We start from the raw sequence: 25,900 nt of genomic DNA, 5'->3' as shown, positions 1-25,900 counted from the left end.
ATGTCCAATTACTTGTAAAAATGTAGCCCATGCATTCTAAGCAGCGGGGCTCTTTTTCCCCCCCTTAATTCTTTCCATAGCCACGTCATTGGGGGGGATGGGGAGAACCTCGAGGCTAAAACACAGTTTAATGAGAATAAAACCCACATCAAAGGGTGGACTAATGGAATGATATAATGCTTGCTGTGTCACTTTCCCAAAGGGACTATGGATGACAGTACTTATATTTCAATTATCTATTCACTGTGTGCATAAGATGTTGATTAAATGATTCTAAGGTACTAGAGTCCTTTTGTAGCATTCACAGAAAAATGTTGATTCTGCACATTATCCTTAGATCAAAATGTATATTAGCAGGAAATTGTATATTAATACCTCCATATATATTTTGTTTCTCAGAGCAATTAAAAAACAACTTTTTTTTTATTAACTCCAGCATTATATTCACATTCATTTGGGTTAAAACGAAGACTGCAGAAGTTACTAGCTATTCAGCTTGTTCCTTCAGCTAACTCCTGCTGTCTGAAAATAATTCTGCAAAAGCTCAATAGAGACATTCCTTTGTAGGCAGCTTTCTGTTTGTTAAATATAAATCCTGCGGAAACACTTGACCCCTCACGCCTTGCTGCTTTTCAGTTCAGCTGTGGGGCCTTTACCACCGAATTATTTATCAGAATCTTTAATTGCATGTGGGACAGTTGATAAATTTGAGTACATTGTACATCACATCACGTTAGGAAACATCCCAGATGCTCATGTATAAACCAGGAGTCACGGTGCATTTGGCTAAATAGCCACTCCATCTGCTTGTGAGGAACACTACAGAGAAGCGATATGGACTCCTAATGGAGTTGTTTTATCCTCCCATGTCAGCGCCACACCAGGGGGTAGAACACAGTTAACTTGAAGGAGCCAAACTATTGTATACTAATCCTTCTGATTTTGTGTTCGATATGAACGGGCCTTTTGGAACACTCTGGTTTGAGCTGTTCAATTTTTAAAAACTAACTTGTGGCAAACAGTTTACTTTGCTTCAGAGACAGTTGTTGAAATGGATTTTCACAATCCGTTATGGCTCATAAACAAACAAACAATCAAATATTGTAAAGCCCAATATCACATCTTGTCCAGAAATGTTTCCTTCTGACCCCCTTTTACTGAGTGTGTCAAACATTTCAGATCCATGTTTGTAAATTTTGGCTTAACTCAATCAAAACCCTAACACTTTATTCCCTTTTTAATAGTATTGAACCTTATCTGGTCTAACCACAACCGCACCATTATTCAACATGTGCCAAGTGTTCCAAGAAATGTCACTACTCAACAAGTCCATTACAGCGCTGCCTGTGATTGTAAGCTGTTATACTTTGAATTCTGTTTACAGTAAGTCATGTTAAAAGTGCATTTCTTCTATAAAGGACAGAGTTTATCGAGTCTTTAAACAAGTATAGCTTACACGTTATCAACTTGGCAAGTCAGATAGCAGGGTTTTTTTCTTATACTTTAATTAGCTTTTGCTGGCATATTCCGTGCTGCTCCGTCTTTATAACTAGAGAGGCTGCATTCCTGAGGTTAAGATATGCAAAGAGCCTCTCTCACATTTTATTTGAAACTACTCGATAAGGACATAGACTCACATGGAATATTTTGTTATAAATCAATGAGTAAATAGACGCAATCCACAGTGATTCTCACTGAGGTAGCTGCAGGATGATCGGATGTTATATAGTCATGTGCTGTGGTGTTGGATGTTCATTGTTTTGTTGTTGTATTTCTTCAGATTAGTCAAATATAGCTCTAGATGCCAATCCTATGCTGTGGACACCTATCTGAAAGGTTAAATCATACAAAATAATACAAATGGTTGGTCTTAAATATAACAACCCCCCAGCCCTCACTTCATTCCTTGATTGACAGCCTGAGAAAACAGAAAGTAAAATTTGGGAACATTGCCTCAGTACATTGCTCATAGTGCAGTACTCTGGTGTTTTCTGTGTATGCTAGCAGTCATATTTTAGAGGATGTTTGTAACTTGCCCCCCACTCTACAGTCAGTCATTTCTTACAGAGATGAGAAAATTTTGCTGCTGTTTCCCAGAAGTCTTACACGTTTAATTTTGGATTTGTAGAAGAGGAGCTGTTAGTTCAGATCTGTTAATATTAGCATTGAAAGAACTGTTGAAATGGTTCTTGCTGTGTGACGCTGGAACCGAGTCTGGCATCTCTCAAGTCATTTGACTTTGTCCATCCCCACATTGATTGCAGCAAATGTTCTCAGCACTTTTGTGGGGAGCAGTTTCGGGGTCCTTTTGCATTTTTTGTGTGTAGGAGCTCATGTCACTCCTGCTTCTGTCTACCTTATGCTCAGAAGCCCATTTCCTTCTTTCGTAGACACTCAATAATGGTGTCTCCAAGATAATTGTCTGCTCACCCAGCTCCACTGCTCTTAAATCAAAGTGTATTTCACACAGGTAAAAAGTAGAGAAAATCACAATCAAAACAGCATCACAGATTATAAACACAGGTTAATCAATGCAGAAAGCATAGGCTGTAGGCTTAAATACAAAGACTATTGTATCATACACAGGAGAAAGTTCTCTGTCTCAATCAGCTGCTTCTAGTCTGTCTTTCACTGTCCCAGAACCCATGAGTCTCAAAAGCTTACCAAAATGGATCGTTTTACTTTATAGGAAAAGCAGGTTCTTTTATCATCTCATTCCTCCACACCCCATATCCAAGGAACAGGGGCTATTTCCACACTCATCTTATTATGGGTTGTGTCTAATGCATACTGTCATACCAAATGTAACTTGATCAAGGCCACAGAAAGAGAATCAGTACCATAGTTAGCTTTAAAAATCAGTAGTTTATCCTCTGTTCAATCCTCTAAACCATATCTTCTTTAATTTTTTGATAACTTTAAGACTTTTCTTTCTTTATTCTGCTGCTGTATTCTACATTTCATATACTCTCAAGGCAAATCTGCATTACCGCATATTATCGTGTTGGAACACAACTGTGAACAACTGTGTTAGATAACACAATATTGGCATGCCATAGTGGTACCTGACATAATATGCTGAAGACGATTGTCCTGGTCTACTCTGCTTGGTACATCATAGTCAGCATCATGTTATTTAACATGTTCAGACTTGATAATTTTGTAATGTAAACAACTCCTATGATAGTAGGGCCAGAAAAATAGAACTCGCTTTATTCATCCTGACTACCTGCCTTTTGCTGGACTATTCCCTACCTACTTCTTTCCCAGGAATGATATTTTAATCTAAGCCTGCTCTTGATTATCTGTGGGGATGCTGGTTTGACTATCCACCTCTAGTAATAACTTTTACATAACTTTTATCCTAGTCTATATTTATTTACATAATGCCTTTCATCCCAAGAGAATCAGCTCTGGGGGAGCACAGCAGCTATTTAATAACACTGCACAATTACTTTAAGATAAGAAATGAAGAGTATCCACTAGAAATTGAAGTGGGGATTTAGATAGGCAGAATGTAGCTTCCTTACATTGTAATTTGACTGTTCATTTGCTCTTACAGCTAATAATGTCTAGAGTCTAGCTTTCCCTTGGACGATTGCTCCTGCCATCTTCTGAAACAGTGAATAATTCCTTTCCGTCATTGTTATTGGTCTCTTGAAAGGATTTATAGTTTCTGATCTTATTCCTCTTAAATCTTCTAATGGCTGACCAACTTTTCTGCTGATATTTTTTTAGAAAAAAAATTGATAAATATTTTGCACTGCGAAATTCTCCATCCTGATCAGCCTAATGCAACTTTTTCATCCATTGCTTTCTAAGGGCATCCACTGTGGAGGACTCCGTGGAAGTGTGTGTTGAAGAGATTATAGGATAAGAACCAAATCGAGAGGGGAAGGTTGCAGTTTTGAGGGGAAATATTATCCATTTCAGTGTTTGTCATCTTGCACCTGTTTTTTAAGTGAATAGAAGATTGAGATTTTTAAGTAAAATGAGTGGATCATTTAGTTGCCAGTTTCGTTAGATTATAAACCAGGACTTAGTTTAAATATTATGGGGGGCATTTTTCAAATTTACTGTAGGTTTGACTTGTAAGCACTTAAAAAAAATATTTACATTTTCCTGACTGCAGGGGAACTGCAAATATTATTCACCCTATCACTCCTCTCTATCTATCAAAGACATATAACTAGGAGCATGTTAACCGTCTGCAGGGTTGCTAAGAATTGTTATGATTAGCATTATGGTGTGTATAGCAAATGTAATGAGAACATAAACATTTTATAAGTATAGATCTTTTTTATTTTTAATGTTGTCTTTTAAATAAAGTGACAAGGCCATTTGCAGTTTCTGTTTTATCACAAAGGACAGATAGCATAAGGAAGTTAATTTATCTGAATATAAGAATAGCCATACTGGGTGAGATCAATGGTCCATCTAGCCCAGTATCCTGTCTTCTGGCAGTGGCCAGTGCCATGTGCTTCAGAGGGAATGAACAGAACAGGGTAATTTTGAGTGAGCAATCCCCTGTTGTACACTCCTAGCTTCTGGCATTTGGAGGTGTAGGGTAACCCCAAGTATGGGGTTGTGTCCCTGACCATCTTGGCTAATAGGCATTGATGGACCTATCCTCCATGAACTAATCTAACTCTTTTTTGAACCCAGTTATGCCTTTGGCCTTCAGAACATCTTATGGCAATGAATTCCACAGGTAGACTGTGCATTGTGTGAAGAATTACTTCTTTTTGTTTGTTTTAAGTGTGCTGCCTATTAATTTCATCGTGTGACCCCTAGTTCTTATGTTGTGTTATCTGCCTTAGTATAATACAAGTAATTGTAAGTTAGTATAAGGCTTTGTCTTCACTACCCGCCGATCCGGCGGGTAGCAATCGGTTTTTCGGGGATCGACTTACCACGTCTAGTGAAGACGCGGTAAAATCGATCCCTGATCGCTCTGCCGTCGACTCCGGAAATCCACCTCGGCAGGAGGCGGCAGCGGAGTCGGCGGCAGCGCGGCAGCGGTCGACTTTCCCGCGTCCTCACCGCTAGGTAAGCCGACCTAAAATACGCAACTTCAGCTACGGTATTCACGTAGCTGAAGTTGCGTATCGTAGGTCGGACCCCCGCTGCAGTGTAGACCTAGCCTAAGTAAAGTAAGTCTCTTCAGAATTTCTCAGTAGTAACTTCATTCCAAACCTGTTGTCACTATGATCTCAATCCTGCAGTCCGATCCACTACCCATGCAGAACCCCATTGGCTCAGGAATGACACACAAAGTGTACTTGTTCATAAGGCCAGATCCTGATATCATTTATATGGAGTTACACTGGTACAAAGGAGGGCAGGATCAGAGCTGTAGTATAAAGCTCTAGATTGAAAGAGCCGGTCCACCCCGATCTCCTATTTTCACTCCCTCATAATTTTATTTTCTATTGAAATCCCTCTGCTTTGTCTCATCCTAAACCTAACGTCTTTGTGGAAATCAGCAAAATCGATGAAGCCAATTTTGAGTAATGCAAGCATGAAAAAGAAATATGTCCCTTTTAGAATGAAATGGCTCTTTTAACCTAGACTTGTTAGTTTATGATAGTTTTAAAGTCACTGGCTCTGGCAAGGGAGAGAGAACATCTGCAGCTCAGATTCTTTAGGATCTGGAGAAGCTAATTGCCTCCAATTTGGTTAAAATACAGTGTCAGTTACACTTTTAAACAACAGCTATATACTGTCATGACAGGAAGGTTTGGATTCCATGCATGGGTTATTTCCTTGTTGGGAGAGAAATGAATTGACACAGACACAGGATATTTTACCCTACTCTATATTTATTTACAATAAGTACACTTTTGAACACATATGTTGCAAAGTCAGAGTGCAGTTTCCAACTGAGAGCCGCAACTCAAGAAAGCAACTCTATAGCAGTTTTCCACCCAGACTTGTATGTTTACTGTTGCAGGACTCTGTGTTCACCATACTCTCAACATATTAAATCCTTTGTAATATCCAGGTGCCACTCAATATCAAATCTCCCCTTTCCTGGTCAGATGGTCTAGGTGTCAATCAAAACCACTTCCAGGTTGGTGCTGATGAGCCTGGGCTTACTCTATACACAAAAGAAGGTAATGCTGGCTCAAAAGGACCCCTTCCTAAATCCTTGCATTTCAAAGCGACTTCTTTTGAGACAATCGGGGCTGTAAACTCCTTGTCAGGAGACACAATATTATAATGGTAGTCTAAATTCCTCTTTTAAGTGTCTCTAAGCGCTGGACCATTAACTCAGTTCATTAGGGCATTAGTACCACAGTGGTTTTTATACTCCTTTTGTGCAGATAGTTCCTCCTCCCGCCTCCCCCATTTCAAATTTAATTTATTTATTACAGATCATTTTTCAGATCTTCATCATATCAATATTTTTACTCTTTGAAGTGCTTACAAACAGGTTTTAAATTATTACCAAACCCTTCAAATGTAGTGGGTTGTGTTATCTGAAAGCTAAGATCACAAAAATCCAATCAGCAATACACCAAGCAGAAGTCCATTTAACCTTGTTAAGGAGCACAAGTAAACCCCTATCTACATTACAGATTGCAGTAGTGTTGTAACTAGATAAGGGGACGATGATACTGTACCAGGTCTTGTTCAGATTGGGCCTAGAACATTCCCAACATATCCTTTGTGATGAGATTCTACACCAAAATCCATGTGGATTGCAAACATTGAGAGTAACAGAGATCTAAGTGATGAGATATTGATGGCGTGATGATACTGCTTCTTTTATATTTGAAGTGGAAGTTAAATAATTCATAGAAGGGATTGACAAGTCTCTGCCATATTTTAACCCCTCCCAAAAGACCTTCTCTAAAGCTTCAGGCATGAATGACAGAAAAATGCATGTTCTGATGCCCTGAGTTGATGGGGAAGTGAAATGGGTGGGGGAGGGTGAAGGGGGTTGAGTTCTCAATTAGAACTGTAATTTAGTTTTGCATTTTAGTTTTAAAATAAATCATCTTCCAGCCCTCATCATGAGTCAAGAACCTTTTTGCATGATTGAGTGAGGGAGAATAAATGAATATCTATTAGGATTTTTTCCCCAACTCTACACCATTTTTCTTTTTTCTTAAAATAGTGCCATTTTAGCTCATTGATAGATACTGTTTAGTTTAATGAAATTCCGGTTCTTTGCAACATCAGACCCCAATCAGCAGCTTTTCACATCTTTCATAATATAAAATTGCACTCTGGCCATGAAATGTGACATTAAAAGTGAGAGAGCAGCTTCTCCATGTTTAGTAAAGCTTGTGATTGATATTGCATAAGATGTACATAAGCAGCAGCATCAGTGTAGAAAAGTGTTCTCCCAGCAATAAATCCATTCTGCCGAAGCTAAAATCTATTTTTTCCTTTTAATTAGGAAGAAATATCTCTCATTAGAGACTAAACAAATCTCTGATTAAAAATTGTAATTGAATGTAAAAACATTTTGTCACTCTGTATGCATGTAAGTGTTTTATAGGGAAGATATGCTGTGTAACTGTACTAAATGGAAGGCATAACGCATAATTGTGTAACCACTTTGATTTAAAACATCAAATTTGTGTGTGGATAGCTTTACATCAGTCATAAGCGAACTGTCAGGCTCTTATATTTCTGAACATACGTGTCTGTAACAAAAGTTAGAGGTTAAAAAAAACCCATCAGTGATAGAGAGCTACTGGTCCAGGGAATGTTATTCCAGTTTCAGTTTCCCTTATTTAGCATTATTATTGCTGTATTACTTTTCCAGTTTGCCAATGTTAGTGGATATGGTTTTTATTACTAAAGCTATAAATACTACAGTTTGAAAGGATTTATGCAGAAAGTTAGAATGTACTTTCAGCATCGGTGGATTGCCGTAATTCAATTGTCTGTGGTGGTTACTGATTGGTTTTGAATGCTCTCTTCATTACTTTGAGTTCAGAAGTTATACAGGCGCTTTCTTGGCCTTCCATCAAAAATCCTTTCAAGGTGACATGGTGCTACGTAGAAGGAAAAGCCTGCAACCTACGGCAAGACCTGCCTTCTACAGCGCAGTCTTCTACAACCAGCTTCACCGACTTTATGCCACCCAGGGATTCAGCTATCCCAGGGGAATACCAGGCTGACTCTTTAGGGCAGTTTTCCATTTGGAAAGCTGGGCCACGGATCCATGTCAACACACTGCAGGGCATCAAGGAGGTGGGTAGATTTTCCTCCCTGTTATCTAACTTGTCTGAGCAGGAAGAGTTCTCCTTATCGTACCTATGTTATTGAAATTGCTTTGCCCCTAAAATCCTCAGACTTCTGCTTCTCTCTCCTTGGGCTAAGGGCATTGGCTTGGGTGGGATTGGCCGGGGGAGCTTTCTGGAAGTTCCTTCCTTCCTTCATTTACTTGACTGATCTCCAAAACAGGCCTGTTTGCTAGGGACAGTTGTGGAGCTTCAGGCTGCAGCTTTTTAAAAATTTCTTTGTCAGCTGATCCACATTCCTCCCACTGGAGAACACGCCCATGTCATATCTAAGTACCATATGACTATGCACAACAGTCACGGACTCTTCCCCTAAATTGGGGCTGGTTGCAGGAACCCATTGCATGCTTGGTGTTCTATGTCTGCAGGAATTTGAGGTGCTATTTGAGAGATCAGTGCAGTTGCTAATCCAGGGAAGCTGAGTATCAGTTTTTCTAGACTAGATTGGACAACTGTGTATTGATGCTTTTTCAATGGATGTTCTACTAACTTAATCTTGCACTGGAGCCAGGTTTTGAATGCCATAAAAACAATCAGGAGAGATGGCTTACACTTCGGTATGTATTTGTATCTATTGAAGAATTTAAAAACTTGATTCAACAAGTTCATATGTGGTTTTAGAACATATAATAGCACATGGGTGAGCCTTTAAAAAAGTCTGGATGGCTGGCTACCCAAGGCCAACCATGCACTTTTGAATAGTATTTTATAGGGTTGTCAATTAATCGCGGTTAACTCATGCGATTAACTCAAAAAAAATTAATCGCAATTAAAAAACTTAATTGCAGTTAATCACAGTTTTAATTGCACTGTTAAACAATAGAATACCAATTGAAATTTATTAAATATTTTGGATGTTTTTCTACATATTTATATATATTGTAGTCTGTGTTGTAATTGAAATCAAAGTGTATATTATTATAATTTGTATACAAATATTTGCACTAAAAATGATAAACAAAAGAAATAGTATTTTTCAGTGCACCTCATGCAAGTACTGTAGTGCAATCTTTGTCGTGAAAGTGCAATTTACAAATGTAGATTTTTTTGTTACATAACTGCACTCAAAAACAAAACAATGTAAAACTTCAGAGCCTACAAGTCCACTCAGTCCTACTTCTTGTTCAGCCAATCGCTAAGACAAACAAGGTTGTTTATATTTACAAGAGATAATGCTGCCCTCTTCTTATTTACAGTGTCACCAGAAAGTGAGAACACGCAGTTGCATGGCATTTTTGTAGCTGGCATTGCAAGGTATTTACATGCCAAATATGCTAAACATTCGTATGCCCCTTCATGCTTCGGCCACCATTCCAGAGGACAAGCTTCCATGGTAATGAAGCTCGTTAAAAAAATAATGTGTTAATTAAATTTGTGACTGAACTCCTTGGGAGAGAATTGTATGTCCCCTGCTGTTTTACCCGCATTCCGCCATATTTTTCATGTTATGAGCAGTCTCGGATGATGACCCAGCACATGTTGTTCATTTTAAGAACGCTTTCACAGCAGATTTGACAAAATGCAAAGGAGTACCAATGTGAGATTACTAAAGATAGCTACAGCACTCGACCTAAGATTTAAGAATCTGAAGTCCCTTCCAAAATCTAAGAGGGATGAGGTGTGGAGCATGCTTTCAGAAGTCTTAAAAGAGGAACACTCCAATGCGGAAACTACAGAACTCAAACCACCAAAAAGGAAAATCAACCTTCTGCTGGTAGCATTTGACTCAGAGAATTAAAATAAACATGCGTCGGTCCACACTGCTGTGGATTGTCATCAGCAGTGGACGCATGTCCCCTGGAATGGTGGTTGAAGCATGAAGGGACATACGAATCTTTAGCGCATCTGGCACGTAAATATCTTGCGACGCCAGCTACAACAGTGCCATGCAAATGCCTGTTCTCACTTTCAGGTGACATTGTAAACAAGAGACGGACAGCATTGTCTCCTGCAAATATAAACAAACTTGTTTGTCTGAGCGATTGGCTGAACAAGAAGTAGGACTCTGTGGACTTGCAGGCTCTACAATTTTACATTGTTTTATTTTTGAATGCAGTTTTTTGTACATAATTCTACATTTGTAAGTTCAACTTTCATGATAAAGAGATTGCACTACAGTACTTGTACTAGGTGTATTGAAAAATACTATTTCTTTTGTTTTTTACAGTGCAAATACTTGTAATAAAAAATAAACAAAAAGTGAACACTGTACACTTTGTATTCTGTGTTGCAATTGAAATCAATATATTTGAAAATGAAGAAAACATCCAAAAATATTTTTAAATAAATGGTATTCTGTTATTGTTTAACAATTCGATTAATCGCAATTAACATTTTAATCGCTTGACAGCCCTAGTATTTTCTAATACAGACCGCATAAAAGAAGAAAATGGGCTGGGGATGTTTATTTCTGAAATCTGAATTAATTGAAGCTTTAGTAGGCTTCGTGCTTGGCACTTCTGTCTCACAAATTAATATAAGAATATAATGGTGAAATGACTGGTAGCGTTAAGGATCACACCTCCTGTTCTTTTTCCTTTCTCTAATAACTTGTTCAGAGCTTCCACCATTTCCAGACAGCTTGTTGTTGGGAGATTTTAGACTGGGCCTCTTTTTATTACAATAAATTGTTTTGACAGTCTCGTATGCAGATGAAATTCTCATCTAGAGCAGCAATATTGAGATTAATCTAAGACATCAATCTCACCTTTATTGTCTCAATATCCTTTACCTGTCACCATAGAACATTATGAACTCAATGCTAATTTAGCATTGTTTCTGTGGATAGCAGTGTACAAATTATAGCTTTGAGGGAAATAAATGTGGCATTGTTGATGAGCCTGTATCTCAAACGAATAAAGCAGAAAACTCATCAGATGAAACTAAGCCATGTTTTTTGGTCTGGCAAAAAGCATGTAACATTATAATTTAATTATGAATAGGTATGGTTTGTGTCTTTCTAGTGGGGAGGCTATTTGGCATCATTAAAGTGGTTGTGCAGAGGAAAATGAAGGCCTGACTTTTTGGCTTCTTTTTGATATATGAAGGAGGCTTGATATGTGGTTCTTCAAGTAAACGTAGCCATGTGTTCCATGTAGGTGTGTGTGCACCCAGCACACAGAAGCTGCAGAACTTTGCGTAGCAGTATCTGTAGGGGCGGTGCTTGTGCCCTATGGCCCTAGCCCCTGCCCTGGATATATATAAAGGCAGTGCCTTCCCAAACCCCTCTGTTCCTTCTCACCACCCATGGCTAGAGTCAGAGCTGCGGGCAGAACCGGAGCAGAACTGGGGGCGGGGAGGGACTAGGTGGAGCTCCCTCCATTCCCCCAGGGGCTGGCCTGGGACCTGACATGCCCCACCCAAGGTTCCTATGTGCCCCCCTAGGGGGGGCATGCCCCACAGTTTGGGGACCTCTGTTCTAAGAGGAGTGCTGACCGGCACTGTACTCCTTCCAGCACACAGGATGGAGTAGGTCCATCTAACAGCTCACAGGTACTATGCCAAGATCAGCCACAGCCCATATCATTAACTCCAGTTCAAGCCATGGGGCATCCGTTGAATCCGGTACAGATGACATCAGCACCAGGGCCAACTGTCTGCATACTGATGGCATATCAGGCAGCTTCAGACTGCTTGCCTTTCAGTCCCTGACTCTGCACTAGTTGAGGAATTTTCCAGTGCCATGGTTTCTACTGCTTCAGCCCTCCATTGTGACCTTGGCACCTTCTGATCGTGTCACAGAACGTATGGCCGCTATCTTAGGCATCCAGGCTGAATTTCTGCAGGAGAATACACATAAGCTGTTGGATAGTCTCTAACCATGAGCTCCAGGGAAAGTAGCTCTCCTGATAAATGAGGGCCTCTTAGAGCCTGCCAAGGCCCTCTGGAATACTCCTGTTTTGTTGCCTCCCATGGCAAAGCATGCAGAGAAGCAGCATGTTGTTGCCATTCAGGGTTTTGAGGGTTTCTACTCCCACCCACCCCCTGACTCTCTTGTGGTAACTGCAGCACATGACAGGGCATAACAGGGAAGGAATAAATCCACACATACGGACAAAGCGTCCAAAAGGATGGACTTGATTGGGAGGCTGATTTATACCACCTCTTCCCCGCAATTGTGGATCACGAACCAGCAGCCATTCCTCTCTAAATACGACTTTGTTAATTGGATGGCCATGTCTGAGTTTGAAGACAAGTTGCCAGAAGCCGCCAGGGAAGTGTTTAAGGCGTTCATTGCAGAACACTATATGGTAGCCAAGACTTCATTACAATCAGCCCTGGATGTGACAGATGCCTTGGGCAGAATTATGGCATCATCTGTGACCATGAGCAGGGCCACATGGCTGCAGAATTCAGGCATTGTGCCTGGTTTGCAGCAGATCATTGAGGACTTATCTTTGGATGGTCGGGTTTTGTTTTCGGAAAAGATTGGCAAGACCCTGCACTCTTTTAAGGATTTCCGAGCTAGTTTGTATTCCTTGGCAGTTTAGACTCTGGCTGTACAGAGACACCACTATAGCATTCAGCAGCAACAGCAGCAATACCGCTTGCAGCTTTCTTCAGGTAGTCCTCATTTCCTGTAAGGCAGCAGGACTACCTCAGGAAGGGGGCATAGATCCCAGAAGCGAAGGCCCTCTGATTCCAGATTTAGCCAGCTGGCTCATTCTCCCAGCATCCAGCAAGCATCCATTTTGATTTGTGTGTCCAGGGAAGCAGTGATGTCTCAATTTCTGTCCCCCCGGGATGGGATGGCTTGTTTTTACTGAGTTTGGGACTCTATTACTACAGAAAGCTGGGTCCCAAGCACTGTCAGATCAGTTTATGCCAGACCGCTCCACTCCATCCCTCCTCACCATCCACCTACCTCATCCTTCTTCAGGGACCTATCTCACAAGATACTTGTCGAGCAGATTCAGCTGGGGCTATATAGGAGATCCCTCTGCAGCATCGGGGACAGGGATTCTTCTACCAGTATTTCCTGGTTCCTAAACCCAAGAGAGGGATGAGTCCTATCCTTGACCTCTGCCACCTCAACAAATACATCAGATACCTGAGATTCTGGATGGTTACTGTAGCAACGTGTCCTTCCCACGTTGAATCACGATGACTGGTTTGCTCCCTAGATCTTCAGGATGCTTACTTCTACACAGTAATTCTCCCAACCCACAGGAGGTTTCTTCAGTTTGTCATGGTGGATTGGCACTATCAGTACACCATGCTCCCTTTTGATCTGTCTCCTGCTCCCTGGGTTTTTACCAAATCAATAGTTGTAGTGACACCATACCTTAGGAAGACAGGAATCCATATCCTCCCATATCTTGACAACTGGTTACTTAGGGACAAGTCCAGAGAAGAAGTCCTCTTTCGTGTTCAGTTCACGCTATGCTTACTTGACTGTCTAGGTCTTATCCTAAACAGCAGAAAGTCAACACCGGTCCCAACTCCAAGAATCAAATTCATTGAGGCCCTGATAGACTCTACAAGTTCCAGAGTGTTTCTGCCGACTGACCAATTTCCACACAATTCGCCTCCCATGTCTGGAACTGCAGTCTCAACCCTCAACCACAGCCCAAGTCCTCTTCAGTGGCTGAAGTTGATTTATCATCCGAATCATCATACTTTGGACAGACTGGTCCAACTTCCTTCGCCAGTCTTGAACTCCATACAGTGGTGGACAGTTCAGGGCAATGTGTCCTGGGGATTCCCTTTGCTCAGTCCCCACCGTCCAGGACTGTTGTCACCAATGCCTCCTTAATCGGTTGGGGAGTGCATCTGGGGTCACTGAAAGTTCAAGTTCTGTGGTCAGAACTAAAAGCTTCTCTGCATATCAATGTCCTGGAGCTTCGTGCCATCTATAATGCTTGTCAGGCCATTCGAGATCATATCAGGGACTCACTGGTGCACATCCTTACCAACAGTACCCACGCGATGTATTATGGGAACAGGCCGGTGGGGTGGGGTGGGGAAGCATACTCCAACATGCTGTTATCAGGAGGTGATCAGGCTCTGGCAGTTCTGCATCAGGGAAAACATTTCCCCCATGGATGATCATTTACCTGGGATCCAGAATCACCTGGCAGATCACCTCAGCAGAAATTTCTCCCTGAATCACATGTGGTCTCAGAAGCCCAGCATCCTGTGCTGTCTTTGCAGTTTGGGGCACTCTGACCATTGACCTGATCTCCACGAGAGACAAGAAATCCTGTCTGTTTTGCTGTCGAGGGGATCTCGGGCTGGGCTCTCTGACTAATGCTTTTCACCTGAGCTGGGAATTGGCACTCTTGGGTGCCCTTCCTCCATTCCAATCATCCTGCAGGTCATTCTCAAGCTGAAATTGGATCGTGCCAAGCTCATTCTCATTGCTCCGGTGTAGCCAAGACAGTGTTGGTTCTTCGACCTCCTCACTTTATCGGTTCAGTCTCCCATATTCCTTCCTTTTCACCCTGACCTCCTGGCTCAGCATCACAGTCAGATTTGGCATCCAGGACTCAGCTCCCTGCATCTCCCGGTGTGGGTGCTGCTTAGTTAGATGAGAAGGAACAATGTTCATAGGTGATGTGGCAAATCTTGCTTAACAGTAGAAAGCCTTCCACAAGAGCAGCATATTTGGCCAAATGGAAGCAGTTCTTGCTGTGGTCATTAGCCCAGGGAGTTCAATCGAAGATGGTTTGTATGAAGGACATCTTGGAGTACCTGCTACACCTTCAATCTTCTGGTCTTGCACTTAGTTTGTTGAGAGTGCATCTTGTGGCGATTTCGGTGTTTCATCTACCCATCCATGGGAAGTCAGTATTTTCAAACTCCATGGTAGTGAGGTTCTTGAAAGGAATAGCTCATTTCCACCTGCCTGTGAAAGTACCGGTTTCTTTGTGGGACCTTAATGTTGTCTTAGCAGCTCTTATGGGACCTCCGGTTCGAGTCTTTGTCCACTTCTTCATTCTCCCTTCTGTGTCAGACAACTGCTTTCCTTGTGGCAATAACATCTACAAGGAGAATGTGAGAGTTGCAGGCTTCGATGGCAGAGCCTCCTTACAATTTTCCAAAAACAAAGTAACCTTGGAGCCACACCCTAAGTTTTTGTCCAAAGTGGTTTCTCAGTTCCATTTGAACCAAATTATATATCTACCAATGTTCTTTAAGCTGCATTCAACCCCCGATGAGCAGCATTTTCACACGTTGGATGTTAGGTGAGGTTTGGCTTTTCACCTGGATAGAACTAATCCTTTCCATTCTTCATCTCATGTGTTTATTTCATATGCGAACCAAATGAAGGGATGAGCAGTCTCTACACAGACAGTTTCCAGGTGGATAACTTCCTGTATCTTGACAGCAGACAAAGTAGCTCAGACTGCGCCTCTTCAAAGGGTGCGGGCTTATTCCACGAGGGTCCTGACAATGTTGATGAGATTTCTCAGTGACGTTCTTACATTGGACATTTGCACGGCTGCCACTTGGTCCTCTGTACATGTATTTACAAACCACTATGCCATTGCTACTGCATCCAGATCAGATGCAAACTTTAGGGAGGCAATCCTGCGGTCCTTGTCTAAATAGACTCCGAACCCCACCTCTTGCAAGCACTGCTTGTGAGTCATCTACATGGAATAACGGCTGCATCTACTCCAAAAAGAAAAAATTGTGTTTTTCCTGTATTGTAACTGTTGGCCTTTGAGATCTGATGCAGACGTGTATTCCACAACACACCTTCCTACCCCTCTGCATTGAAGTCTGTGTTAATGACCTTCGGTGTGAAGGAACTGAGCGGAGTTGGGGCACTGCCGCTCTTACATAGCCAGGGTAGGGGCTAGGGGCAAAGGGTGTGAGCGCTGCCCCATGGGTACTGCTAGGCAAAGTTCTTCAGCTTCAGTGTGCGGGGTGCATGCACACCTGCTTGGATTACCTGTCTGCATCACATCTCAAATGACAACAGTTACAATACAGGCAAGTAACCGTTTTCCTCCCTCCCCCGCATTCCCCCAAAAAGATAAAAGGAGGATGGGGAGGGGGCTGGGGGCTGTGTTAGGTTTATTTACATTAGGAAATATCAGGAATATAAAGGTTGTTGTTCCCTGTTTTTGCTGGAGGACTTATCGGGGTTCCTAATGGGTGGGAGAACTTTCTCTGTCTGTAATTGACAAGGCAGGGTATTGAATCTTTAACAAAGCCATCGTTTACTCCCAGCTGTTTGTGTAGGAATTTGAATTAAATAGGTGGTAGCAAAAGCAAAACAGTATGGATAAGATAATCACATCCCCCATGGCATCACTGATTACATCCCTCCATAGTGTCTCGGAAAAAAACAGAGCAAACAACAGCTACCAGTTTTATTGAGATGTAGTGGGGCCTATTGAATAGGGCACTGGAGTGAAAGTTGGGAGACCTGGGGTGAGGTGCCATTAAGCAGCTGAGTGACCTTGCGCAAGTCACTTAACCTCTCTGTGCTTCTCTCTCCCCTGCCACCCTTTGTTTGTCTTTGTCTTACGCATTCGTGCAAGGTCAAAAATTAAGCTCTTCATATAGGGATTGTTAGGGATGGTTTTGGCAGGCAGGAAGGAAGGAAAGGGGTCTTTATTACTTGTGTGGTCTCCTTTGAATCCCATTTTCAAATATAGGCACTTAGATTTCACCTACAAAATATGCAAGCAGATACAAATGGGCGCTTACACTCAAGCTTATTCTTATATGCAAATACATGTTTTACATGCACAATTACCCATTAGTGCTAGGTCACAAATTAAGCTCATTGTATCAGGTTTGTATGCCTTTGTATCTAAAGATATGTATGTATATGAGTGCGGGGCTGGGGCATTCCAGGGGGAGAAGGGGTTTGATGTTGGAACCTTAATTATTTCTCAATGTTTAGGTTCTTTGAAAAACAACAATCTAATTTCCTGATTTTCAAACACTATTTTTCTTAAGCTTTGAATTTTTGTCATTTTAAAATGTTGATTTTTAAATGGTAATAAAGTTTTAACATATTCTAAGGTTGTACATCCAGTATATGTCTTGTAGTCACAAAGTGTTTAGCCTAAAATTTCATATGGATATTAGATGAGAACTGAGAATGTAGAAGAACTTTATAAATATTAATTAAGCTTCCCAACACTACTGTGAGGTAGGTAAATATATTAATTGTATAGCTGGACAAACTGAAACACAAGGAAATTAAAGTGACTTGTCCAAGGTCAGCTGAAAGGCAGTAGCAGAGTAAAGAATTGAACCCAGGAATCATGACCCGTAAGTGTGTGTGTGTGTGCGCGCGCGCAAGAAGACCTGTCAGGCACACATGAATTAGGGGAAAGTAGGCTGCTACGTTTTCTGAAGTCACAATCCACCACACATGATATGTAGGGTTCCAGGTGAATGCCTACCAATTGTGTAAGGCATGGAAGCCTGAATTTTACTCCTGTGGGATTCCCTCCTGTCTGCTCCCTACCTTCCCCAAGCTATCCTTGAGTGATTCTCCCCAGCCTGATTGACAGTGTCTGGAATCTTACCGTGCCAGTGGCAGCTTTGTATTGTATGAATAGAAAACTGAGCCTTTATTCCTCTTCCTCTTGGGTCCTGTGGATTGGAAAGGGTCTGCCTCAGATGGGCTCTATTGGAGATAAATCAATACATTTCAACTACCTGGGAACAATAGTAAGAGTCATTACTAATATATTGCCTTCCATAGGAGGATGTTAGAGCACTTCACAAATATTAATGAATTTAGCCTCATGACACCCCTGTGAAGTAGGCAGTGTAGTCCCTAGCTTACAGATGAGGAACTGAAGCACAGAGCTTCTAAGTGATTTGACCAAGCTAGGAACAGACCCCACGTCTTCCTGGCTTTCAGTCATGTAACTTCACCATAAGACCATCCTTCTGTCCCAGAATTGTCATTGCTGTAGTCTCTGGTAGAGCCATGTTGCCCGAAGATATTTTTCTGGCCCATCAGTATGCTCCTAGGATACACTCCTAGATAGTATGACAGCAGACCCTTGTGCATTATTACTTGCATCTATCATGGTGAAAGATTTTTATATATGAATGCAGTGCTTTACCATGTGGATGGTCACAGTATAAATACATAGATAGGGGTATAGCAGTTTCCCCTAGCCTATGTGGGCACAAGATTTGTCCATGGGTGGCATGGGCAGACCTCATAAGTATTAGGAGGTCAACAAGTGCCACATATACATTGCACATTGACCACACGTGTCTTCTTGCAGTGCTGTCTGGTAAAAGGTAGCAGTATAGTGAATACGAATGTGTAGCACCTGTAGCGAAGGGAGCCTGAGAGTCAAGCAGCGAATGGTGAATGAAATCTCCCTACTTGGAGCTGCTTGTGAGTAGTCAGGTGAATTTAAAGATCTCTGTTATATTTAGTTTCAGACAACACTGATTTATCCTGAATTGAGAAATAGAGAAGAGACGGTTCTAATCTTGTGTAGTCCACTGTTCTTGAGTTTGGTAAGGCACTCAGATACCACCATGATGAGCATGAAATAAATACCTGGAGGATGGATGGATTATTTAGTGTACATGCTGTCAAGGGTTATCTATAGAGAATGTTCTGTTTGTGATACGTTGTTAGATATGGAGATGGGGAGGGGATTAAATACGGTTTTTCTTTTGCCTAAACAGGCAAGTTAGAAGTGTTATCTATACACTGTCTCACAAACAATAGCTTTACATACAATAGCTGCTCAGAATATTATTGACATTTGGAAAATAGCATTCAAATAAATACTGTTTAAATTTAGATTTTAAATCCTTTTTAAAACTGATCATTTTCTTTCCAAGGAAACACTTTTGTATTTAATCAAGCGCCCGAATGAGTAGTTTTTTGTCTGCATTTCTGAATAATTATTTTAATGTAAAAGTATCTTTCCTGCATACTGGATCCTTAAGAGGATTTGTTCTTGGGTTTTATTTTCTACATAGGGATTAGTTAACTAGTAACTGACTAAGGATATTAATTCCTTTAGTTGTAACAATGAGTACATTTAAGTATGAATGTAATATAATATACATGCACACACACGCTGGTATGCATATTATCTGCCATTATTGGAAAGGTTTAAAATAAACAAAAAAGTTGTTTTTGTACAGGCCAAAAAATGGTGCCCTAGACTTTGTCAAGGGCATTTCCTTTAAGCACCAGTACAAACTACTTTGTGACTTCTGGGAAGTGCTTGTACTAGTGGTCTGTCTGAGATCTCAGGACATCCTGATGGAAATTTCCCTGAGCAGTTGTAATAGTCATCTCCTATCTCTCAGCTTCTTGGTGGGAATTTCTCAGAGCAGATGTATATTTCCCTTGGGAAGTAACATCCTCAAAGCTCTGACCAACTGGCAGCCGTGAACATTTTTGAAAATTGTAATAACAAACACTAAATATTTACCTTTTCCTGAAGGAACTGCAGTTTGCACATATTGCTCTTTTGAATAATAATGATAGTACTTTGGGCTTGGTTTTGGTGTTAGTTTTGTGGAAAGATCAGAAATAGCTGAGTCTGGTGTTAAGCTGGGTTGGGAATTATTTATCGCTGAATCACTTATTTTTTTTTATTTTGTAACCAACCACTAAAGTGCCAATGAATCATTGAGCAAAAAGATCATCAACGAGCGGGGCAGATGTTTAAAAACTCAGCTACGTGGAGGTCCAAACCTTTCTATTATTTTTCCCAAGAAATCTCCAAGTCCTTCTCCCATCACTGTCTTTTCCATGCCACCCACAACACGGTCCCACAAAAAATATCCCCTACTGTAGGGATCTACCCTCTAGAGCCAGATATCACCCCAAGCATTGGTCAGAAGGGGTGGGTGAAGCACAGGCGTTCCTAGAGAGCACGAAATGGCCATCCCCAGCTATTGTGGCTCTGTGCAGAACTGCAAGTCTCCACCATGTCCAGGTGCTAGGGAATGAGCTCACAACCAAACTCATCCCTTCATATAGCCAGTCTCCTTATTTGTTAGTGCCAGTGTGTAATACCAGCAAGCATATTAGTCAATCCTGTGTCCCAGTTTAAAAGGTTAAATTATTTCATAACCCAGATGATTATACACTAACTTTGTACTTCTGTAGCATGTCTCATTTGAGCATCTCAAAGCAATTTGCCAACATTAATTAATTAGCCTCACAGCACCCCTGTGAGGTCATTTAGCATGATGACTATTTTACAGGTTAGATTATTTGTCGAAGGCCACGCAGCATAGAACCCAAGACTCCTGAATTCCAGTCTCGTGTTCTAACCACCAGGCTTCTCTCTTATCCAGACGTACCTGCGACCTGTTGTGACTTATTTTGATCTGCAAGGTCTTACCCTCTCACACCCAATGACAGAAACCAAAAAATAGCCATTCTTGATAGCAGCTCGCAGTTCTAGTATCATGAGGCTGATAGGCTGGGTATTACACTCAGCATTGGTATTACAGGACTGTTTCTGAGCCATGTCAACTGTGCAGGAGGAACAGACTAATCGACTTCCCTCTGGTGCCAGGCTTGTTCGCAGGCAGCTCTACCATTTGCTTTGCACACGGGGAATGGTGAAGTGCCTGGATCTGCTGCTATTCTTGTGCCACTGGATCAGTGTAGCATTAGTCTGGAATGAAGAGACAGACTGGAGTCACTGCTCTTTATTAGCGAGAGCAGTGTTCACCACGCTGGGCCAAATTCTGCCCTCATTAATGCCCCATTGAAGTGAATCGGGGCTACATGGCGTGCAAGGGCTGAAGCTGGTTCTTTGGCTTCACGGCAGTAGATATACATTTTCTTTATCACTCATGTGTCATTTGGGAATTTACAGTCCAACTCTACCTTACTCAGGAACTAAATGAGTTATATTTGTTTTGCCAAGTCAGGCTTTTGCTGTGCAGAGGCAATGATGAGAAATTGTAGCATGTGTAGACATAGCATTGAGGCAAATTACTGTGCATATTGTATTCTGCTGCAGTCCTGTAAAAAACCACAGCTAACAGTAAAACTAAAGAACACACAGCACCGTATGGTCCTTTTATAGTGTTACTCATTAGCAAAATTCTCAATCTACATCTCATTGTCGATGGATGACAATACAGTACCTTGCCTATATTTGTAATGTACCAAGAACACTGGGACTGCATACTGCTATCTTTGAAGGAAATGATGACACTCCCTCCACACTGTAATCTAAAATCTGTTGCTGGATTTGAAAAGCTGGCGGAATTATCTTCCTGCATGTCATCAAACTCTTGGTTTAGTCAATTTAATTTAAATTGGAGACAGTCTTTTATTTAGTCCCAACATTTCGACCTGAAGTTTACCCATCTTAACAGTTCTGACTATTCTAGCATTTATAAAATGCTGGGATGCAAATGGCCTGACCAGGGCTTTAAAAATCAGAACTAAACCTTTAGCTTCTTTATTAACAATGGCTTATTAAAATTCATCTTCACTGCTAGCCGGACTTCCACAGCTGAGCATGGAGCGCTGGCTGCAAAGCACACAGCAGGGTTAAAGACTTCATGGGGGGCGAAGCATGCTGCTAAAAACACATAGAATATTGAATGCAAAACACGATAATAGAATGTGAAGGCTGTACAGTTTTAAGAGTCTAGAATTGTAAAGTTAAGGTTCTTGTAGTGTTATTAACTCAGCTATATTGTCAATGTGTATTTTCTATTCCTGTTCCCAGTAAACGTTTAGCTAAATGTATTTATTTTATTGTAAAATGTGTACTGGAAAGCGTACAGGTTATTAAAGGTGGCTAACTTAATACAGAACTACCTTTCTCCCTTTCATGCCTCTCCCACTCTTCTGCCAGTTTTCCCTTTCCACTAACTGAAGCAGAGGGAAGCCTTTTCCACTTGCACCACATTTTCCTCTCATTTGCATCGTTGTAAACTAGGTGCGTCTCCACTGAAGTCAGTGGAGCGATAATGGTGTAACACTGAGCCAGGTGAATGGAATTTCAGGCCCCTTATATTGGCACCAGGGTTGAGACCCCAGACAGTGTGGATTTGCTGACTGACTGAAATAATTGGTCTAAGTATGGTCTGAACTGCCTTTGTCCATCTCATTGGGTGTTTATTCTGAAGCCTAATAATGGCCATTTAAATTGTCAGCATTAACTTCCAGCTACTCTGGGATTGTGAGTGGAGCTTGAGTAGAGTTACTACCATTTCCTTCTCTGAGTTTGACCCTTGGAAAACAGGAGTTTCTAATGGAAACCAATTGGTTGCCGTTGCTCTCAGAAAATAACAAATTTTAATTTGATTTTGTCGCTGTAAAGTTCTTTTGTCAAATTTTCCCTGGTGAGCACTATACACCAGCCAAGTTTGAACTTGGAAACTTCAGCCATGTTTTAGTAAATCCAAAAAACTGCTTATTTCTATTTAGAAAACTCCAAAATAATTGAATTGATTCTTCTCAAACCTTCCCAAAAAAGCACCTTGCAAAAGTTGTAATCAACTGAAATTCTGACAAAGCCACAACAATTCACTTTCTCTGCCACACTGAATGTTGATTACTTCAGTGGCTTTAAACACACAAACTTGAGGCATTTTTCCTGATGTGCTTGCTCCACATGTTCACAACTTACTAAGATCGCTACCAAATTGTTAAGGTACTAATTCTCAGTGAGGACTCTTTACATGAAAAGTACTATAAACTGACACAGGTCAGGCATTTTTGAGTTATCAGCACTGGTCACTAGAATCAGAACTAGATTCATAGATTCATAGATTCTAGGACTGGAAGGGACCTCGAGAGGTCATCGAGTCCAGTCCCCTGCCCGCATGGCAGGACCAAATACTGTCTAGACCATCCTTGATAGACATTTATCTAACCTACTCTTAAATATCTCCAGAGATGGAGATTCCACAACCTCCGTAGGCAATTTATTCCAGTGTTTAACAACCATTAGGAACTTTTTCCTAATGTCCAACCTAAACCTCCCTTGCTGCAGTTTAAGCCCATTGCTTCTTGTTCTATCCTTAGAGGCTAAGGTGAACAAGTTTTCTCCCTCCTCCTTATGACACCCTTTTAGATACCTGAAAACTGCTATCATGTCCCCTCTCAGTCTTCTCTTTTCCAAACTAAACAAACCCAATTCTTTCAGCCTTCCTTCATAGGGCATGTTCTCAAGACCTTTAATCATTCTTGTTGCTCTTCTCTGGTAACCTTGTCCCATGAGTTATAACTCTAAAGCCACTCAGTGGAATTGGCTCAGCTTTTCTAGAAAGGTTCACCTTAGGACGGAGGTCGAGTGTGGAAATTTCAGCCATAAAAGAACATTTTTGAAAAAAGCTACAAGCATCTTGGAAACAATGCTGTAAATGGAAAATGTTTTGCAACCTTAACCTTAGCTTTTGCTCTAAAGAGATATGGGGATGGAATAGCAGGTGACCGCAGGCTCTTTTGCTAACAAATGTGTGTCCTCTGCTTTTGTTTTTTTCCCTACAGCCCTCTGCTTGCAGTGTCCTTTGCCGCCTCCTGTGCAGTTCCAGGAATCGCCCTGCTGACCCTGGGAGTAAATCCTCTCACTGGGGCGCTGGGAGCCTTCAACATTTTCCTGTACACGTGTTGTTACACACCAATGAAAAGAATGAGCATCGTCAACACGTGGGTGGGAGCTGTTGTTGGTGCCATTCCCCCCATCATGGGCTGGACTGCAGCTACCGGCAGCCTTGATGCTGGTGAGTATGAAATATAAGTCTCATATTTGGAGAGACAGGCAGAGAGACAGGCGGTTGCCATTACTGCATTTGAGACAGCTGAAAATAACCACCCTGGAGACAAAAACTATTGGTTTCCCTTAAGCACAGGTATTAGCGTAGGATGATGCAATACATATTGTAGCACAGTGCCACAAAAACTGGTTTGTATTTCATTTAGTTAATAAAGACATGTTTGTGTTGGCAAACATGCATGGCACTGTACCATATTAGGACTGAAGAAATAAACAGAGATCTTGTCATTCTGCCTTTAGAGGGCTTTAGAGACAAAGGACCAGTTGCAGGATGAGTTCCATAGAATATATGCTGAGACTGTCTGGGAACAAAAATCAGGATGAAGAGCACTGACTCAGCATGTGGGCTGTGAATAGAACAAAATGTTATAGAAATTCAGAATAGAAACAGATCAAGTTAGGCTGACTTCAGTCATGGGATGAGGGGGGGCTGAAGGGTTTCTGCAGGAAAAGTCCTGTGAGGTGTACCACTATCTCACCACATTCTAGAAAATATCCTAGAATGTTAATTTATTGGTAGATTGCTTAACTGCCTCCTTTTAAACTCTCAAAGTTCCTTTTTTCCCCTCCTGAAGGTGTGGAGATTCCTTTAAGTAACTGTGAATTATTTTTACATCACATATAAAACATTGATCTGTTCACAAGCTAAACTCTGAGACAATTGGAGCTTGTTTTTCCTGCCAGCTAGGAACGTACAGCCTAAAAGTATCACTAATTTGTTATATTCAAGTGAAACTCGTGTAGTTCAGGTAACAGGCCCATTGAGAAATGTAACAATCGTTTTGGATTTATTTTATGTAAATCAGTTTAGCAGGATGATGTAGATTATGGAATTGTTTAGCATGCACCCATCTCACTACTTGGCATGTTTAAGACTTTTCTTGTACTGCTTGCAACAACCAGCATTCTAAACAGGAATACTCAAAATCCATGCAAAGTCCTTATCAAACCATTCATTTTTTTAGTACTTGCTTTGGAAATCAGACTGAATTGCCTCTGTATGTAATCTATTCTGATGTAGCTCTAATTCAGAACTGTGTTGAAAGTTTCTTAACTGCCCGTTACTTGGCATGTTGGTTTTAATTCGTTCACTCTATCATGGCGCCTAAGGAAAGATGATGAAATCTTGTGTTGTGGAATGCCTATGAGATCTTGTAGGAAGCTCTGTGTTACTGAAGAGAAGAGAATTATTTTTAAAATGTTAAATAAATATTTGTGTATATTTAAAAAGTAGTAAAATAGATCTAGTTCTGGCCACTGTCAGACACAAGATACTAGCCTAGATGGAACTTGGGTCTGATACAGTCTGGCAATTCCTCTGTGTGACGAAGTGGGGATTTTCCCTTGTTATGCTGTATGTGAGCCTATGTGAGTATTACTGTTTTGCATGAATGCTGTGTGTGCCTCAGTTTCCCTGTGTATTGCACCAATGTCTAGGTGGTGGGAATAAGGGGGTGTGACTTTTGCGGAGGCTGCTCTAGCTGCCTGCACCGATGCTATAGCCGCCTCTTTGTAACCTGAGACCCAGGAGGGGGATGTGACCAGATGACTCTTGGCCTGGAAGCGATTCAAAGGCCGGAGGAGAAGCAACTGGCAGGGCAGGGGCCTGGCAGCTGGAGCAGCCTCCAGAAAAGTCACACCCCCTTATTCCCACCACCTAGACATTGGTGCAATACACAGGGAAACTGAGGCGCGCACACAGCATTCATGCAAAACAGTAAGACTCACATAGGCTCACATACAACATAACAAGGGGAAATCCCCACTTCGTCACACTATGTTTCTGTGTATGTATCAGTATGCCATTGCACAGTGTTTAGAGTAACTCCACATTCTCAATTCCAGGTAGGTAGAACTCCCTACATTTGCCTCACAGTTAGTTTGGGTGAGGCTGAGCTGCTTGCTCGGCAGAAATGGTATGGG

General features: G+C 41.3%; 1 protein-coding gene across 1 annotated transcript in view; it reads left to right on the top strand.

Moving 5' to 3' along the window:
• LOC135888276 (protoheme IX farnesyltransferase, mitochondrial) overlaps positions 1 to 25,900 on the top strand; it is a 159,789-nt gene that overhangs the window by 118,524 nt on the left and 15,365 nt on the right. Inside the window, exon 6 of the mRNA XM_065416083.1 lies at positions 23,692 to 23,924. Coding sequence (XP_065272155.1) covers positions 23,692 to 23,924 — 233 coding nt within the window. The remainder of the gene's footprint in view (positions 1 to 23,691; positions 23,925 to 25,900) is intronic.

The sequence above is a fragment of the Emys orbicularis genome, chromosome 13, assembly GCF_028017835.1.
Source record: "Emys orbicularis isolate rEmyOrb1 chromosome 13, rEmyOrb1.hap1, whole genome shotgun sequence".
NCBI classification, from domain to species: Eukaryota; Metazoa; Chordata; order Testudines; family Emydidae; genus Emys; species Emys orbicularis.
Note: the sequence above shows the minus strand (reverse complement) of the source record. Positions and strands in the feature narration are given on the sequence as shown.